The sequence below is a fragment of the Acinonyx jubatus genome, chromosome C1 (assembly GCF_027475565.1).
Source record: "Acinonyx jubatus isolate Ajub_Pintada_27869175 chromosome C1, VMU_Ajub_asm_v1.0, whole genome shotgun sequence".
NCBI classification, from domain to species: domain Eukaryota; kingdom Metazoa; phylum Chordata; class Mammalia; order Carnivora; family Felidae; genus Acinonyx; species Acinonyx jubatus.
In genome coordinates, this window is record NC_069381.1 from 152,202,777 (window position 1) to 152,221,543 (window position 18,767).

An 18,767-nucleotide genomic window follows, 5' to 3' on the forward strand; every position below is an offset into this window, starting at 1 on the left:
TTTTCCAAATAAGTGAAGTTTATAACTTTAATAGCCAGTTATCTTAAAAATAGTCATTGCTTTCATGGAAGCAAAATATAGTACATATCATTCTGCTTTGTTGAACAAAGTGGAAACCAGTTTAGATTTTCTTCATGGTATAAGAATCATTATTCCCTCATTATATTGGACTTTAAAACTGCTCCCCAACTGTCCCCCAACACCAAATGGCATTGCCATCATATGCTTTTGGTATACAATTGTATATCCTTTTTATAAATTTTATATGCTTTTTATAATTTTACTCTTTTCCCATGTTACTACTTATTATTTTTTAATATAGTTAATAATTGCTCTTTATCTGAGAACAATTTAAAAATCAAGTTTATGAACTTGGTTTTACATTAAATCCTAAATCTTTTGGACTTTGGTGGGCAAAGAGAGGGAGATAAACATCACTCCGTACTTTTCCTATGTATTGAACTTCTGATACCTGCACATACACAGTATAGTAAGTATAGGAACATAAAAAATAAATAACATTTATCTTAATTTTTCTTATCTTCAAGATATTGAAAATCATGTTTGAACTCCAGTTCTTGTTGCTACCATGAGAATCTGGCATGTTATACCATTAGCAAGAATTTGAAATACTTTGCCTAATAGGGAAATGAGGAATCTCCAACAGATATACCAAAGGAAACACACAGACCAATTTTTTTGTGTGGCATTTGACTAAAAATTGTTGTCCTATACCTATTCTTGCCAATTTTGGAGGTTATGGTCTATTTCATTCTCAAATCCTGGGGCTCTGAGATTCACCACCTCCCACCACCATGCTAGCTAGGAAGAGTTGCTACTTAAACAATCTTTTATCTCCATGCAAGCTTATGAATCCACGTATTGGTGCAGAAATGCGTTTAGTTGTGTGTGCGTGCGTGACACACATACTTTACATTTTCCCCAGTAACATATGAAAAAAGTTAACACAACTGAGCCATCAATCTTCATGTCTTTGAAAATTCACTAATACAATGTATATGTTAAGATAAGAAGGAAGCTAGTACCATGCTCCCAGGCCAGGGTTCTTAGTTTACAAGTTTATTATAAAAAAAACACTGCAGTGCTCTTGTGCTGTGACATCCTTTTACAGGAGAAGGAAAAACAGTTCTATTCAAGACAACTCATCAGGTTCTGACTGTAACAAAGAACAACTGTGGCTGAGATTTGAGGAGAAATCTTACAATTAAATGATATCCCTGAAAATAAACAATGATTTCAAAATGAACAAGTAGAAGGGAGACCTTGGTACTTATTTTTAAAAATGTTCATTAAGCTCCAATAATTGCTGCTATCTTTGTCTGTAGTCATGCTGAGTAAAGCTATAGCTAAATGGAAGTTCAAGTGGATTCACGAGGTATTAGTATTTACATCTTATTATCTGCAGTCTCTCAGAGAAAGCAAAATAACTACAAATAGCACTATGCCAGAAACTGGTTTCTTGACCAACAGTGTTGGCACGCAAGACATTCATTCATTCTAAAGTGGCCACAGCTGTTGATGACAAGAAGCTTTGTATTTTTATATAGTATATCTTTCGGTCCATGTGAAACAAGTTTTTTTGAATGTTAACTATTCTCAGACACTTTGGAGTTACTTATTTCCATTAGATCAATAGGTGTTCTCATACACTCTGAAGAGCTTTGATGATGTGAAGGAATGTTGGTTCCATAAACTTAGTGTCAAAAGATACTCTGTAAGAATAAGAGCTAGTACAAAGTATTGGGGGAAAGCTTCATATTCTGGTCTTCTTTTGAAGAATACCATTAGTATTTCAAAGAACCTGAGAAGTACTTCAACAAACCTGGGTAATTTTGTTTAATATAATAATGCCTTATAAATTTAGGGCAATTTAGGAACAACTAAACAGCCAGGAAAATATTCTGTTGTTTTCTTGATAGGTAAATGCCTTTATTATATAGTTTCTTGGGTATGTGAGTTCAAAGTATGTCATGGAATGCGAAGAAGCTGAACAGGATAGTGGTTGGGAAGTAAGGTTTAAATTCCAACCCTGTGTCACTTCCAGGACATGGTCTGTCAATTACAATCCATGTGGCCTTGGATATGACACTTGAAATCTGTAAGCCTCATCTTCATCTGCAACGTGGGATGATCATCTCTGTGGTTTTTATGGGAATGAAATTGCACAATGCATGCCCAGCACATAATAACATTATAAATGTTAGCTAATATTATGATTTTTCAACCCATAGGAGTTGATTCCCTGGTGCCGATAAGACAAGTTCAGCTCAAACCTGTAGTTACAGAGACTCTTGATGAAACATCTTAGATTTCAGCAGATGAGGGAAAGACGTGTTTTCCAAAAATAGAAACCCATGAGGAATTTATTGAAAGTCATACCTCCCTCGTACCATCTTCTATTGAGATGTGGCAAGTAGAGAAGGCAGTCACCATAGCCATCAAAGTTCAAACTGTATGTGGCTTCATAGATACCTTGAATTTTTCCAACTGGAAGCACAGTCTCCACAAAGATCCTCACATATGTTGTGACAGTATGTACTTTTATAAGCTCTCATTTTATATCCTTTATTGCTTTAAAAATTTTCATCAATGTGCCTTTCTCTACTTTTTCCCATTCCCATGTTGACTTTATATGACCAAGGTATTAGTTATTCATCTCTGTTCCATCCAGAGTTCCTGTCTCATCCATAGACTATGAACTTTTCAATTATAGAGGGAGCCTGGCACACAGTAGATGCCCAAGAAATATTTGCAGATCCAATGCTGTTTTGCAGCATAGTCTGATTCCAACTCATGTGGTAAAGATGCTATTTCTCTGAATCATGAAACAATCTCTGTGTCACAGATTTGCTGCTTTAAAGTTCCTCTGTATCATAATGATGTTTAGAAATACTATATTCTGACTCTTGATTTTGGCTCAGGTCATGATCTCATGGTTTGTGAGATCAAGCTCCACATTGGGCTCTGTGCTGACAATGTGGAGCCTGCTTGGGATTTTCTGTCTCACTCTCTTTCAGCCCCTCCCCAATCACGTGCACGCACGTGCACTTTTTCTCCTCTCTTTCTCACAAAAATAAATCTTAAAAAAAAGAAATACTGTGTCAACTGATATAGTCGCAAGAATTTTTCAAAAGAAACTTAAAAAATATATCGACACTTTTTACTTAAAATTATTTTAATAGTTGGGGCAACCTGGTGGCTCAGTTGGTTGAGTGTCCAACTCTTGATTTCGGCTCAGGTCATGATCACAGGGTCGTGATAATCGAGTCCCAAGTCAGGCTCCGCACTGAATGTGGAGTCTTGTTGAGATTCCCTCTGTCTCTCCATCTCCTCCTCCCTCTCTTTTTCTCTTGCACATGTGCATTCTCTCTTTAAAAAATAAAATTTAAATTAAAAACAAATTTAATTTTAAAAAGTTATTTTAATAGTAGCACACCCAGAAGTGCTTTTTGATAAATATACATTGATAACAAGTGTTGGATAATTGATGGGAATGAGTATCATGACTCTGCTTTTGTCAAACTTGTTTGAATGGTGAAACTTCTCTAAATAGTTTCCAAATTTTAGAAGATTGTATGAATTTGATGTGACTTATTTCCATTTTGAACCAGTTTTCATCTGTGCCAGTAGAACCTTCACTGAGACTTGAAAACCCAGGTATTTAATCTTACAGTCTATATTATTTTTACTAATTGCTCTATAATGCAGTGTGCGCTGGACGCTGAATAACTCATTCTCTACCTCAGGTAGTAAAATCTATATCTTGCCTTAAGGTGGTGATTCATTTTAAAGCATGTCCAAAGTACTTTTTTCCACTTATTCTAATTTTAAAAATCTCCACTATTTTTTGCACAGTGTCTTTGGCAGGATCCCAGTGCTTAGATGGGTATGGTCTCAAAGCTTGGCCATATTTTACTCTGATGTCCACTTTAGAGTACTTTATGGGGAAAATGTTTTCAAAGTTCCTTTCCCTTTGGACTATTCTTATGATTCTTCTGGAAGAAAAGGATATCATATCCCTTAAATACCCTTTGATCTACACTCACTAGTCTACTTTATTATTTAATCAGAAGCTTTCTAAAAGACTGAAGAGAAACTTCTTAAGTGCTAAGGAGGAAAAAAAAATGTTATCTCTCAGTGTTGCAGTAATAATTCTAAATTCTTCTAAGTATGTGAGGTCTTTTTTTCCCTGAATGCGTAAGTATTGCTATTCGCCAAAGGAATTAGGCTAAGTACTGTTCTTTAGCCTTAATAGCAAGCACATAAAATAAATTTTTCATTGGCACTTTTGTTAGAGTAAGAAAAATAGGCTTACAATGGGCACTTGATCAGTTTTCAACAGTTTTAAAAGCCTTATCATGTTCTTGGTTAGTTTTGTCTGCTCTTGCTAACTAAAAGAACATCCTGGAGGAAAGGACTTTTGGCTTCTAGTTCACATGTATTCTAGTATGCCATGTTGCCAAATACCAACTAATGAACAATGCTTAGGGTTAAGAGGGGTTAAAAACCAAGTTCTGTCTTTCTTATATGGATGGTAACTAATCTCAATGGCAGGTAACATGGAAAACTTCTTGGGACCCCCCTGCCAGATAGAGTCATATGACCAAGCTTTTATGGCTTTTATGACCAGGTAGTGGGGAATGCATTGCATTAGAGCCATTCTCACTAGTTATGTCTGCCCCTTATTTTGACAGAAGTGGAAATTGAGACCCAAGGAGGTAATCCTCTTACTTAAAATTAGGCCACTCGTTAGTAGCTCATCCAGGATTAGACTCCAAATTGATGGCCATTCATTTACTGAGCAAGCACTGGAGTACATCTTCAATCCATGAGGAACCTTACAGTCAAGTGTGAGAAAATGGCAGGCAAGCCAGCAATTATGATAAAGAGTGATAAGCACTGGGAGCTGTGAAATACAGAGAGATCACTTAACCCAGTGGGGTGCTGGTCAGGGAATATTTTTAAGGGAAAGTTTGGGTGAGGTCTTTTGGGAAAATGATCTAGATTTCTGAAAGCTTGCTTTCTTTTGTTAAAATAACCTTGGAGGATTGGGAAAAAGATTACAGAGTATAGGTACAAAGAGCCTAGCCCATGGTCGGTGCTCACTAAAAGCTGACCAGTATTATAAATGGATCAAGGCACTCCAACTACCTTTTAGGAAAGACAGACACTGTTTTAGGGAGAGTGTACTGCAACCCAGAATCATCCACCAAGATACAGAGTTATAGAGGAGGTCAGTTTGGTGTAGTTGTTTTAGAGTAGTAGGTGGTAGCCAAGAAAACAGTGAAGGAACCCCTAAAATTGTTATGGAATGTCTCCCTGAGAGTAGAAGACACCAAAGAAGTTGGAAAGACCCCTGCTCTAGGAAGTGGATGACCCTGATGGTAAAAGGAACAAGAGACAACAGATTCTTAAGCTTCTTTGATACTTTGAACTAATGTGTTCATAAGAAATCATTTCTCCAGGTTCTGAATATCCACCCAAGCTGAGGAAGTGGGATAAATCACCAGAGTGGAGGCTCTTGACCAGGGAGTCCATGGATAGATGGCATGCATTTGTACTTATTTGCCCTTTTTTCTGTGGAAAGCATTCATTTCTTTCATAAGATTCTCAAGCTGCAGATCAGCAAGCTGCAAAAATTTTGAGATCCAAAGCACATAAAGTAACTCAGACCTTTAACTCAAGGTCACAGGCAACTCTGGCACAAGGAACTCATACATAATTGGGGAACCCTGCAATCATTTCTCCAACAAAAATATTCATTAGACAGGAGTGTCCCCAGGGTTCTTGGCTTAAACAGGCACCTGGGCAAGAGGTGTATTTGGCCAACTTGCGCTTGTCACATTGGCAAGCCACCAGCAGCATTTTTCACATTGGTGGTGCCCTGTGGAAACACCTTGCAGGATTTTACCTTGCGAAATCCTTGCCAAATCCCTATCCTCTTGGAGGCGGATATGTCAGTTTCTTGCCAAATGGGTTAAAGCAGAAATGGCCCTAGTATTGTGGAAAAAGATATCCCCTCTCTTCTTTTTTAATAAGAGAAATGCATAAGCATTCTGAGAACGTGTGGAGCGATGAGTGTTTAAAGGCATAGCATCTGATGCCAACTTCTTCAAATAATGATTATCTCATTTAGCAGAGACTTTAGTCTATAGTCTGTGCTTGATTAACAGAATAGTGTCAGGGCAGTAGTAATGTCAGTGTTAGGGCCAAACATAACAAATTACTCAAAATCATGGTTTAAAAAAATAATTGGGGATGAAAAGGATTTAATACAAACTAAGTTGATTAAAATTGTATCCCAATAGTTAGGAACACATCTGGATAATTAAAGATATTGCACCCAAGGATTCAAAATAACACAGTATGGTTTTTTTTTTTTTTAGTTAAGCTTTGCTTTCTTAAATATTGGAATAAGACCTATACGCCATCAATTGAGCAACTGTCCTCTTCATCCTCTATCTGGCCCAGTAACAATCTGGCTGATAAAGTGTGACATTGTGAATAATCTTGCTTTTGCCAGCTAGGCTTTTCCCACCTGCTATCACAGATGAGCCACACACCAGTATTTTCGTCAACCTGTTTGCAGTGCTGCTCAGCTCACATTTGAATTTGGTGAAGCAACCAGAAGAAGCATCAAAATTGCTTTCCATTCTGAGTGAAAGTAAAGAAAAGTAAGCTTTTCTTTCCATGCAACTTAATCCTGACACTGGTGTTTCCTGGGCCTGAGGCCCACTGATGATGGAAGCAAGCAGCCTCGTCTTATCAAAGTCCTTGGGGTAGAATTTTATCATAGTTTCTTAGCTTTTTGTGCTTGTTGGAAGAATTTGATGAGGTCATAAAATAAATTATTTTGTTCTTTGAGAAGTCATGGAGAGATGTCCTCCATGGCATGTAATGCAGGGGAATGTGCCACTTGATGTATGTCACGTCACCAAGGTGAAAGTGTCTTTGTTAATGACCCTTGCAGTTAAAGAGGACTCTCACTTTGCTTAACTACAAAACTAGCAAGGCAGCAATGCAAAGGACAAACCCAGGCCCCCACAAGAAAGTGAACAGAGGGGTTCCAGATGTATCCCTTTTTTCGTAAGGGAGTACCATAGAAGGCTTCTGGTCTCGGCAGTCTCCATGGAATAAAGAATTACCAGGTCAGATGAACCACGAACTCACAGCTCATCTTTTTTTTTTCCACCAAGCCAGGGAGGAGATAGCATTTCACTAAAAAGATCTCCTCATTCTCATACAAGGAAATTCTTGCCATGCCACAATTACTTCCTTTTAAATTCACTTCTTCCCGCACCAATGATAGGTCTGGTCTGCCCTTAATCTATTAACCAGTACTCACCCCCTCACCTTTCTTTAATTATTTGATAAACTCATGATTCACCCTAATTACCTTTCAGGTTTTATTTATTCAGTTTCATCTGTTTGGTAAAGGACAGGAATATTCAGGTAATGTAGCTCCAGGTGGTAGGTGGTATTTCTTTCTTTCTTCTTTTTTTTTTTTTTTTTTAAGGCTTACACCCAATGTGGGACATGAACTCATGACCCTGAGATCAAGAGTTGCATGCTCTTCAACTCTTGACCTCTGGTCAGGTCATGATCTCACGCTTCATGGAAGCGAGCCCCACATTGGGCTCTGTGGCCTGTTTGGGATTCTTTGTCTCCCTCGTTCTGCCCCTCTCCCGCTTTCTCTCTTTCTCTCTCTCTCTCTCTCTCTCTCTCTCTCTCTGTCTGTCTCTCTCAAAATAAATAAATAAACTTTAAAGAAAAAAAAAAGGAGCTGCATGCTCTACCTACAGAGCCATCCAGGTGCCCCAGTAGGTGGCATTTCGTATGTAGATGTTTTTGTTACATTCTAGTCATTCTTCTTTCTCCTCCAGAGCTGAGAACACCCCTTAGGGTTGTCAGAAGAAATTGTGGATACTCAATTAAATTTACATTTCAGATAAACTACAAATAATAAATACAAATATATCTTGAAGGTGATTTCATCTTTTATCTAAAATTCAAATTTAACTGGGTGTCCTATATTTTTATTTGCTAAATCTGGCAACCCCAAAGTGGTTCTGCAAATCAGATAACTTGCTCCTCAGAATTTGGGATTGATTATATTCTTAAGGCATATTTTCTGTGGTAATTTCCTTACAGCACATAACAAAGCATTATGAAATAAGGACAGAATGAAAAAAGAAAACAGGGTTAAACATTAGGTGAATAGAAGTGGGATAGTAAGAACTCAATGAGTTACCTATGAAAGCTATGAAATTTTTACATTGTCAGAAGAGAGTGATATGAACATAATTCCAGCAAATACCCAAGTTAGCTTCAGTCATTCTTCCAAATGCATTAAAATGTACATTTTCATCCAGCGTCTTGATTTGGCATTCTTAGTGAAGCTCTCCCACTTACTTCAGTCTACATCCTTCTGTCTTCTGATATTTTTCCAGAAATACATTAAACAAAAGAATTGCACTTGTAACCATAGAACATCTAGTGTAGTTCATCAGTATTTGTGTGTGTGTGTGTGCGTGTGTGTGTGTAGAGATTTGAAAACATTTGTACTCTCTACTACTTTTTCATTAAATGTGCTCCAACACTTCTGAACAATGGTTATATCTAATAAAAAGTTGAGAGCAATAGTATATGTTAGTGAAGAATAGCAGAGATCCAAGATCACAAGATGCTTTTTGGAGTTTTATAATGAAGTGGTTATTAATTTGGCAATAGAAAAGGCACGAGGGTGCAGAGAAAGGGGAAGCTGTCCAAGTGGTGAATTCATGGACTCTATTAATGAATGAAAAAATTAGGATAAATCAGTGTTAGACAAAAAGAAAATATTGGCTTTGAAGTACAATTGAACTTATTGAGGCCTCTGAGTAAGATTCTCTGGAGTAGTACCTAATTGGGTGGCTCTTTGCCTTCCGGCCATGTAGTTGAGTGATCAAAGGGCTGACCCCTCACCCAAGATGGGCGAAAACATTACTCACTCCTTGGAACACTAAACTTGAACTGTGAGACATAGAGAGAAGTTGCTGGACTTAAACCTGGTAACAGTGGTGCTCTAGAAAAAAGATAAGGAATTTCTACAGTCATAACCTTAGAAGCTGTCCTTACTCCTGCATTCCTTTAATTTTGGATTTCAGCTCTATCTTAGATTGCATGAACTAGTTCAGTATTTTTCCAACAGATGTCTTTGTGCTTAAGTTAGCTAGAATTTGCTTTTGGGCTGCTTGCAAGAAAAAAAAAATGTATGACGTTTTGAGGTCAATTTCATCTTTCATTTTGATTCTCATCCAATCAAAAGTGCCAGATATTTTGTTAGTGAGGAAAGAGAGAGTGGTGAATGAGATGAACTTGATTTCTGCTTCATGGAGCTTTCAGTCTAGCAGAGAAAACAGGCACTGATAAGTAATTAAAGTAGAGAAATGGAAGGGTTCTATGCATTCATCAACAAATATTTATTAAGCATCTATAATATATAAGACACTGTTCTAAACCATTGGTACTCAGTAAAGAAAACAAAGATCCTTGCCCTTGTATCTTGTAGCAGGAGATGAAAGCGATAGATAATAACGAAATATATAAATAAATAACATGGATTTAGAAGATGGTAATTGCTATGGGAAAAGAATTAAAAAGGGGATCAGAAGGAACAATATATCAAAAGGCCTGGAAGCTAGAGAGAAATGGCAGGTTGGAGAAACTGAGAGATTATTAGAGCTAAAATACTGGCAACAAGGCAATGGCTCAAAATGAAGATGAAGAGGTTAGGTAAAGTAGATTGTTAAGGACTTTATAAGCCATTTTGAGGATTTTGAACTCATCCTAAGGCAATCCAAAGCCACTTAAGAGTTTTAAGCTATAGACTCACATGATCAGATTTGCATTTTAGATTTATCATTCTGCCTGCAACCTGGAAAACACATCTAAAGCAAACAGTAGTGGATGGGAGAGAGTAATTAGGAGGCTCTTGTCCTAGTCCAAATGAGAAATGGTGATGCTCTTGACTAGCATATGTTTCATGAATTGGAAAACAGTAGCTGTGTTAAAATGGCTGTTATTGAGGCTTAGATTTTCAGCTTCTCACATTTAGAACAGATTAATGCCTGTCCAGATTTATCTTCTGTTCTTTGGGCTTTGATGCTATATAAAGCCAATTTGAAATGTTGACCACTTTTTCATTGGCTTCACATCCATGAAGTTTAATTATGCCTCATCTTTAGGAACAAAAATATGATAAGTGGATATTTAAGGAACTGTGGCAGCCGTAAGACAGGCATTCGTTGTACTCCCTATAGCATCTGTACCTAACTAGCCACATATTGTCCTCCTCAAATTCTGAATCAATACAGGACACAAGCAAACCAGGTATATACAACTTCTCTATGAACAGGGCCTTCCCTCTAAATTCTCATATTCTTCTCTTCCCCAGTGAGATAGTGTAGATGATGTAGAAGAAAACCACATGATCTTTTTACCACTCCACTGTTGGGTTTAAATGAAGGGTTACATGCCTTTAAGCGATGGGTCATTTGGCCTCATGATTTGTCATGACCTCTTATTACACTCACATAATATTTTTTAAAATTTTTTTTAACGTTTATTTATTTTTGAGACAGAGAGAGACAGAGCATGAAGGGGGGAGGGGCAGAGAGAGAAGGAGACACAGAATCGGAAGCAGGCTCCAGGCTCTGAGCCATCAGCCCAGAGCCCGACGCGGGGCTCAAACTCACAGACCGCAAGATCGTGAACTGAGCTGAAGTCGGACGCTTAACCGACTGCGCCACCCAGGTGCCCCAACATAATATTTTTTAAAGGCAGTGCAACTAGACAAGTATTATGCTTGTTTGCTGCACAAGCAATCAGCACTTAACCAGTATCATATGTATATGTTAAGGTTATGCACTTCGGTAATAATTTGAATTTTTTTAAGTTTATTTCTTTATTTTGTGAGAGACAGGTGGGTGAGAGGCAGAGAGAGAGAGAGAGAGAGAATCTCAAGCAGGCTCCGCAATGCCAGCACAGAGCCTGAAGTTGGCCTCGAACTCATGACCTAGGGATTGTGACCTGAGCTAAAATCAAGAGCCGGACACTTAACTGACTGAGCCATCCAGGTGCTCCTGTAATTATTTGAATTTTTAATTTCTAGCTTATATACTAACCCCAACCTAAAGGGTCAGTTCCTTCTTTCCTTTGAGCTGGGTCTAGCTCAGGTTCTTTCAGCCTTAAAGATGTAGACAGAAATTGTATCTAACCTTCAACTCCATTGCTTGCCAGTCCCAAAATATAATAACAAAAAGAAAAAGACACTTTTCAATTTCCTTGTCATCCCTCCAAAAAGTTCCCCTCTTATTCTTGAGGAAGCAAACAAGGAAGAGTACCACGTACCACTTTACCATATTGAAACATTGTTGTCTGTGGTGCAATTGAATGTCTTCGGTTCTTGAGAAATCTGCCTTTCCTAAGGAAGCTGGGAGCAGAGGGAACTTACGGATATGGTTTGTAACTGTTCCCATTGCACTATCTTATTATAAGAACGTACTTTTTAAACATGGGTTTCCATCTTATATTACTTTGTGTCTTGGAGGCTCTCCCTCATGAATTACTTTGCATCTTGTTTGAAGTGAACCATTTTAAAATTTATATCCTGTCCTACTTTTATTTCAAGAACTTTACTTAAAATATCTTTTGTTCTCTTGCCCTGCTCAGATCTGCAATATGCATGCACATTTTATGCATTTCACACTCTTTAAGATAGAGAAAATAATATGCTAATTTAAATAGTGGTAAAATCAGAGTCAGGATAGAGATTTTATTCTCAGAAGAGTGGACAGTGCAATATCTTCTTATGGCATCTGTTCTCTCCATTGTTAATATAAGTCATGTAAAAGACGTGGTTTAGTAAAACAAGGCAGTAGAACATGAATTTGGGAGTACTCTCAATTTGATGGAGCCGCATAGTGGGTGTTTGCTCCTTGAGGGCAGGGAACATGTTCTCCTCCCTTTTGTGTCACCTACTCCACCCAAGGAGTCAACCATATACATACCAGTAACTCAACATGTACTCAGATGAATGGAAAATATTGAAATTAATGATAAAGCCTTATGAGACATTTAATACTATATTTAATTTTACTAGAAAACACACAAAGATGGCCAAAGAAGAGATTTTGACTAGGTTTTAAGTACTGGGTTTTGTCACTCTCTAGGACTAGGAAGTGGACACCCCCAAGGAAGGGAGCTGCTGGAGAGCAGACTAGAAATTAGACAAGTGGTCCTCCGATATGAGTACACAGAGTGCCAGGCACTACCTCCTGGAAGTGTCTGATTCAGTAGATCTGAAGTGGGGCCAGTGGCCCTCCCCAGTGATGCTGATTCTGCTAATCCAAGTAACCCACTTTAAAAACTACAGAATTAGACTTTTCGAGAGAGCTGGCTCAGCTGAGGGGACCTGGGCGTGCTGCCTTGCTGTGTGATCCTCACAGAGAAGGGGTGACTTCAGAGATGTCTGAGGGCAGTATCTAGAATAGTTTCAAGGGTCTTGCTTTCTCTTGATCAACAGGACTGATGGCTTCATTCTGGCAGGAAAAGGAGATAACAGTTTCACGAACTCAAATGAGACTTAAAATTAGCTGACGTAAATGAGATAGAAGTTGGAATGCATGGAATCAACTTAGTAATACTTTTAGCTAAGTTAACCTAATTTAGCAATGGAAGACCATGTACATACATATCTAAGCTAATTTATATATAGGTTATTCCCCGAAATATCCTTACACTGCAAGGAAAGTTTATGCTCTTTAGCTGACTGTGCATATGTCAAGGTAAATGGGGAAGGTGGAGAAAGGGCAGCCCAAGGAGAGAGGAAAGCCCATTCATCCTAGAGAAAGCATTTAGGAGAAACTACCCCCACCTTTCCCCCTGCCCACTAAAGGCTGTTTCCCAGGTAAATAGCCTTAGGAAGTTTCTGAAACAGTGGAAACAGCTTTGGTAACCAGGTATCATGGGAACACATTTCATCTAATTGCAGTATTGAAATGGAAACTACCTAAAATTTAGAACCGATTTCATATGCTTTGTTGTGTTCAGCTAATTAGGCTCTTGCATTTTAAAACTTGAGTATGAGGTTTTTACATACTTATCTGTATTTCTTCTGGATGAATTTTATGTAAGGCAGTAATCATTTAAGACTTTGGGGGATATTGACACTTTTTTCATTACAGGATTTCATGGACTCAGGTAGATTTTCTCAATTTGCCAACAAAAAGGAATAGAGAAATTTGTCTTTAAAAAATGATACATGTTGGTAACCAAACGGTCAATTGCTCATATTTAATTTTAGTTTAATTTTTGTTAATTTGAAAATATTTAAAAAAAACTGCTTAGTGATCCTTTCAAGGAAAGACTCAGCTCATGTATTAAAAAAAAAAAAAACACATAAAAATGACTCTGGAGACCTTGGCTACACATCTAGCGGTCAAATATTTCAATGCTTCATTGCTCCCGTTCCTGTTACAGGTACATGTGACAGCGCTGCAGCTATGAGTGGAATTTTAAAGAGGAAGTTTGAAGAAGTTGACGGCTCTTCACCCTGCTCCTCTGTGCGGGAATCAGATGATGAAGTTTCCAGCAGCGAGAGTGCTGACAGTGGGGACAGTGTCAATCCATCCACTTCTAATCATTTTCCCCGTGAGTACGGAAACCATACCTGAAGCTAATTGTCTGGCTCTGCAGTGAAAATAATTGTATCATCTTGGTCATTGTTTTGAACCTTTATTACTAGTTTTGTTTTGTCCTTGTAATTGATTTAAAAGCAAAACATGATTAAGTAAAAAAAAGGCATTTTTGAGGTATCAGTAGATTCTTTTATTTGGATTGCTTTTGGGAGTGGATTATTTTGATAGTGTTAACCAACTGATTCAATGAAAAAGTGGTATTTTTTTTTAATTTTTTAAATGTTTGTTTATTTTTGAGAGAGAATGAGAGAGGGAGAGAGCAGGGGTGGGGCAGAGAGAGAGGGAGGCAGAGGATCTGTGCTGACAGCGCAGAGCCCAATGTGGGACTCAAACCCACGAAACCTGAGATCGTGACCTGAGCCGAAGACAGCCGCCTAAGGGAGCCACCCAGGCGCCCGCAAAATTGTATTTCATTATTATTAATTTTAAAAGGGAGCACCCTACTGAGAATATTTGGGGAAAGACAAGTCCAGACACAGAAATTTATCCTCCCAAAGCTGAAATGATATTCTGGGGCGGGAAAAAATAGATGTATTTAGGAGTGGGAAGTCTAAGTTATAATGAGAAAGAACGTGCCACCCCTGCAATAAGAGACAAGAAGGGTACAAAACTCTCCCAAGTGTAAGTGCATGCAGTTTATACTTCTTTCTACTCATTCCTTTATTCTTTATCCCCAAGAATAATATTTAAAGCCCACAAAGAAAAAATAGAGATGTATGCCTTCTCATTGATTCCTCTTTCTGTCACACTGTGTGTTAGCCAAAGCAGGCTTCCGGTTCTGAGCTGTCAGCACAGAGCCCCATGCGGGGCGTAAACTCACGAGCTATGAGATCACGACCTGAGCCGAAGTTAGACACTTAACCCACTGAGACACTCAGGCTCAGAGCCCCCAGAAAATTCTTAATACAATCTGCAAGCTAAAAGAAACTGGCTAGTAATAGCTACATGATCTTCTTAAAGTTATTTTCCAACAGGAAGATTTTACTATATCATGATACCATGAGAGATAACTAGTCTTAGTTTTTCCATTTTTCAGTTAAGTGGCTGATTTTATTAATATGCAATCCTATAACATGGAATATAATTTGGAAATGTGAAAACCCAGAAAACCAAAGGAATAAACAATAATTTTAAAGGAAATAAAGATCTCAATAAAACTGTTGAACACGAAACAAACTAAAATCAAAAGCATTCAAAATATAAAGAAAGGGCAATTATAATTATCACAACAAAAAAAATCATAAAGTATTCAGGCACAAGGTAATTGTGTAATATAAATAATCTACAAATACATTTATATATGTCATGATGATACGAAATGAGCTTGTGTTTTTGATTTAAAAGAAGATACATGTGTACGTATTAGGTCTTAGTATTAACAGTGGTAATAACATCATTATCATCATCTAGTAGAGTTTTGTGAAGATCAACAGAACAAGTGAGATAATACACATGAAAGAACTTTATAAAATCTTATTACTAAGCACATTTTATATTGAAAATTATGATCATAGCTAATATTTATTGGGTATATAAATGCTTTAATAGCTTTGGAGCTATACAGCTCCAATGTAAGGATATACATTATCCCTACTCTTTCCATCCATTCTAGAAGTACCACTACCTTCAGTTTATAGAGGAAATATGTAAGGCTCAGAGAGGCTAAACATCTTGCCCAAGGTCACACAGGATTTGAGCCTAGATATATATGTGTGTGTGTGTGTGTGTACCTCACTCCATAGTCTTCACTTTTTCCATTATCTCATACTGCCCTTTAATTATATAGTATTGGACATATCTTTAAAATATTGTTTATTGTGGGGCACTTGGGTGGCTCAGTTGTTTGAGCATCTGACTCTTGACATCGGCTCAGGTCATGATCCCAGGGTTGTGGGATCGAACCCTAAGTCAAGCTCCACCCTGAGCATGAAGACTGCTTGAGATTCTCTCTCTCTCTTTGTCCCTTTGCCCTGCTCCCCTGCTTGCATGCACTCTCTTTCTCTAAAATAAAGAATAAAAAATAAATGTTTATTTTGAATTAGTAAAGAGGTAGGTTATGTTTCCAGATATAAAGATAAATAAAGTTATTAAAGCTTTCCATATTAATTTATAAATATTAGTATAGTCTCAAAAGCCTCAATTGGATTTTCTTAGAAGGTGATAGAATGATAAAAATCTATTTGGGAAAATAAGCTAATGAGAATAAAGGTATATTTTTAAAAAGACAGTATAAATGTTGAAAAGCCATTCCAGATATCAAATCATAGTAGAAAATTATTAATTTAACTTTTTTGATACTGTGCTAGATCTAGGAAAGTATAGAAAGTCTCAGCATGTTATATATAAGAGTTTAATGTGTAAGAATACAGTTTTACAGGGGTGCCTGGGTAACTCAGTCAATTGAGTGTCCAACTCTTGATTTTGGCTCAGGTCATGATCTCTCACTGTGAGATTGAGACCCACGTCAGGTTCTATGCAGACAACACAGAGCCTGCTTGGGATTCTCCCTCTCCCTCTCTCTCTCTCCCTCCCCCACATCTCAAAAGTATATGCTCTGTCTCTCTCAAAATAAGTAAAAACATTAAAAAAAAAAGAATAGAGCCTTATAGAGCAATGGGAAAGGGAAGAAGTATGTAATAAATGGTGATGGTGTTAGAGTTTGAAATAGAAGTAATTTAGATACACATCTCACAACACATGCCAAAATACATTCCAGGTGGATTAAACAGATAAAAAAAACATCAAATTTTGGGGATATTGTTTATTTGTCAGACATGGGATCATTACCCGAGTTTTGAAGTAACAAAAAAAGTCACATTGCAAAATACTGATATTAAATATATTATTTATTATATTTAATTAAAAAACACATATGAATCTTTTAGATAACCTCCAGAGGCAATCCACACAATAGGAAATATGATTAGCAAAATTTTAAAGCATGTAACAATAGTAATAATAATGCAGATTAAAATAATACTAATGAGATTCTGTTAGTATGAAATCACAGAAATTTTATCTCCATGAGATTAGCACTCCTCTCCAGTAAAAACTGCTGATACCTAAGTGCTGGTGAAAGTCACTGTATAAATCATAGGTACATACATTGCTACTGATGGTAGTGAAATTTATTTATTTATTTATTTATTTATTTATTTTAATATATGAAATTTATTGTCAAATTGGTTTCCATACAATACCCAGTGCTCATCCCAAAAGATGCCCTCTTCAATACCCATCACCTCCCCTTCCCTCCCTCCCACCCCCCATCAACCCTCAGTTTGTTCTAAGTTTTTAAGAGTCTCTTATGCTTTGGCTCTCTCCCACTCTAACCTCTTTGTTTTTTGTTTTTTTTTTCCCTTCCCCTCCCCGATGGGTTTCTGTTAAGTTTCTCAGGATCCACATAAGAGTGAAAACATATGGTATCTGTCTTTCTCTGTATGGCTTATTTCACTTAGCATCACACTCTCCAGTTCCATCTACGTTGCTACAAAGGGCCATATTTCATTCTTTCTCATTGCCACGTAGTACTCCATTGTGTATATAAACCACAATTTCTTTATCCATTCATCAGTGGATGGACATTTAGGCTCTTTCCATAATTTGGCTATTGTTGAAAGTGCTGCTATAAACATTGGGGTACAAGTGCCCCTATGCATCAGCACTCCTGTATCCCTTGGGTAAATTCCTAGCAGTGCTATTGCTGGGTCATAGGGTAGGTCTATTTTTAATTTTTTGAGGAACCTCCACACTGTTTTCCAGAGCGGCTGCACCAGTTTGCATTCCCACCAACAGTGCAAGAGGGTTCCCGTTTCTCCACATTCTCTCCAGCATCTATAGTCTCCTGATTTGTTCATTTTGGCCACTCTGACTGGCGTGAGGTGATATCTGAGTGTGGTTTTGATTTGTATTTCCTTGATGAGGAACTATGTTGAGCATCTTTTCATGTGCCTGTTGGCCATCTGGTTGTCTGCTTTAGAGAAGTGTCTATTCATGTTTTCTGCCCATTTTCTTCACTGGATTATTTGTTTTTTGGGTGTGGAGTTTGGTGAGCTCTTTATAGATTTTGGATACCAGCCCTTTGTCCGATATGTCATTTGCAAATATCTTTTCCCATTCCGTTGGTTGCCTTTTAGTTTTGTTGATTGTTTCCTTTGCTGTGCAGAAGCTTTTTATCTTGATGGTAGTGAAATTTAGAAAGCACTTGGGAAATATAAGAGCCATAATAATATTCATATCTATGAGTCTGTACTTCAGATAATTTACCTGAAGGGAGAAACATCAAAAATGAGGGGAAAACTACATCAATGAAAATGTTGGTGGTTAGTGGTAGTATCGAAAAATGGGAGTAGGAGGTGGGGAAGAGAAAAGTAACATGTCTAAGAGCAGGGAAATGATCCATTAAATTATGGTGACTTACACAATTATTTTCATAATAGTTGTGAAGATCTTCTGACAGTATATAAAATGCTCATGAGATAAAATTAAGAAAAACATGGGTGCCTGAGTGGTTCAGTCTGTTAAGCATCTGACTTCAGCTCAGGTCATGATCTCACAGTTCGTGAGTAAGCCCCGCATCGGGTGAGCTCGAGCCTTGCTTCGGGTGAGCCCCACTTCTCTCTGTCTCTCTCTGCCTCTCGTGGGATTCTCTCTCTCTCTCTCTCCCTCTCTCTCTCTCTCTCTCTCTGCCCCTAGCTCACTTGAACCCTCTCTCAAGAAAGAAAGAAAGAAAGAAAGAAAGAAAGAAAGAAAGAAAGAAACCAGAACACAAAATTTTACTTCTATTGTCATAAAGGCAAGAAATGGTATGGCACCTTAGCACTGAAAATGATTTGATTTTTTGAGGTATTAAAAAGATGAATGAATTTTCATATTTATTAATTTTCATTTCTGTTGATATTTTATGTCTCCCTCAACAAATAAATCTTAAACTTAACCTAAAATGATGACTGTCATCCAAATTCTGTTTATGTATGTGGACAGCAGATTGATTGAAATGGCGTGATC

At 37.5% G+C, this 18,767-nt stretch overlaps 1 protein-coding gene across 3 annotated transcripts in view; it reads left to right on the forward strand.

Moving 5' to 3' along the window:
- CSRNP3 (cysteine and serine rich nuclear protein 3) overlaps positions 1 to 18,767 on the forward strand; it is a 210,654-nt gene that overhangs the window by 112,214 nt on the left and 79,673 nt on the right. For all 3 annotated transcript variants that reach the window (XM_015081058.3, XM_015081061.3, XM_027055582.2), the window contains one exon: positions 13,543 to 13,713. In XM_015081058.3, coding sequence (XP_014936544.2) covers positions 13,543 to 13,713 — 171 coding nt within the window. The remainder of the gene's footprint in view (positions 1 to 13,542; positions 13,714 to 18,767) is intronic.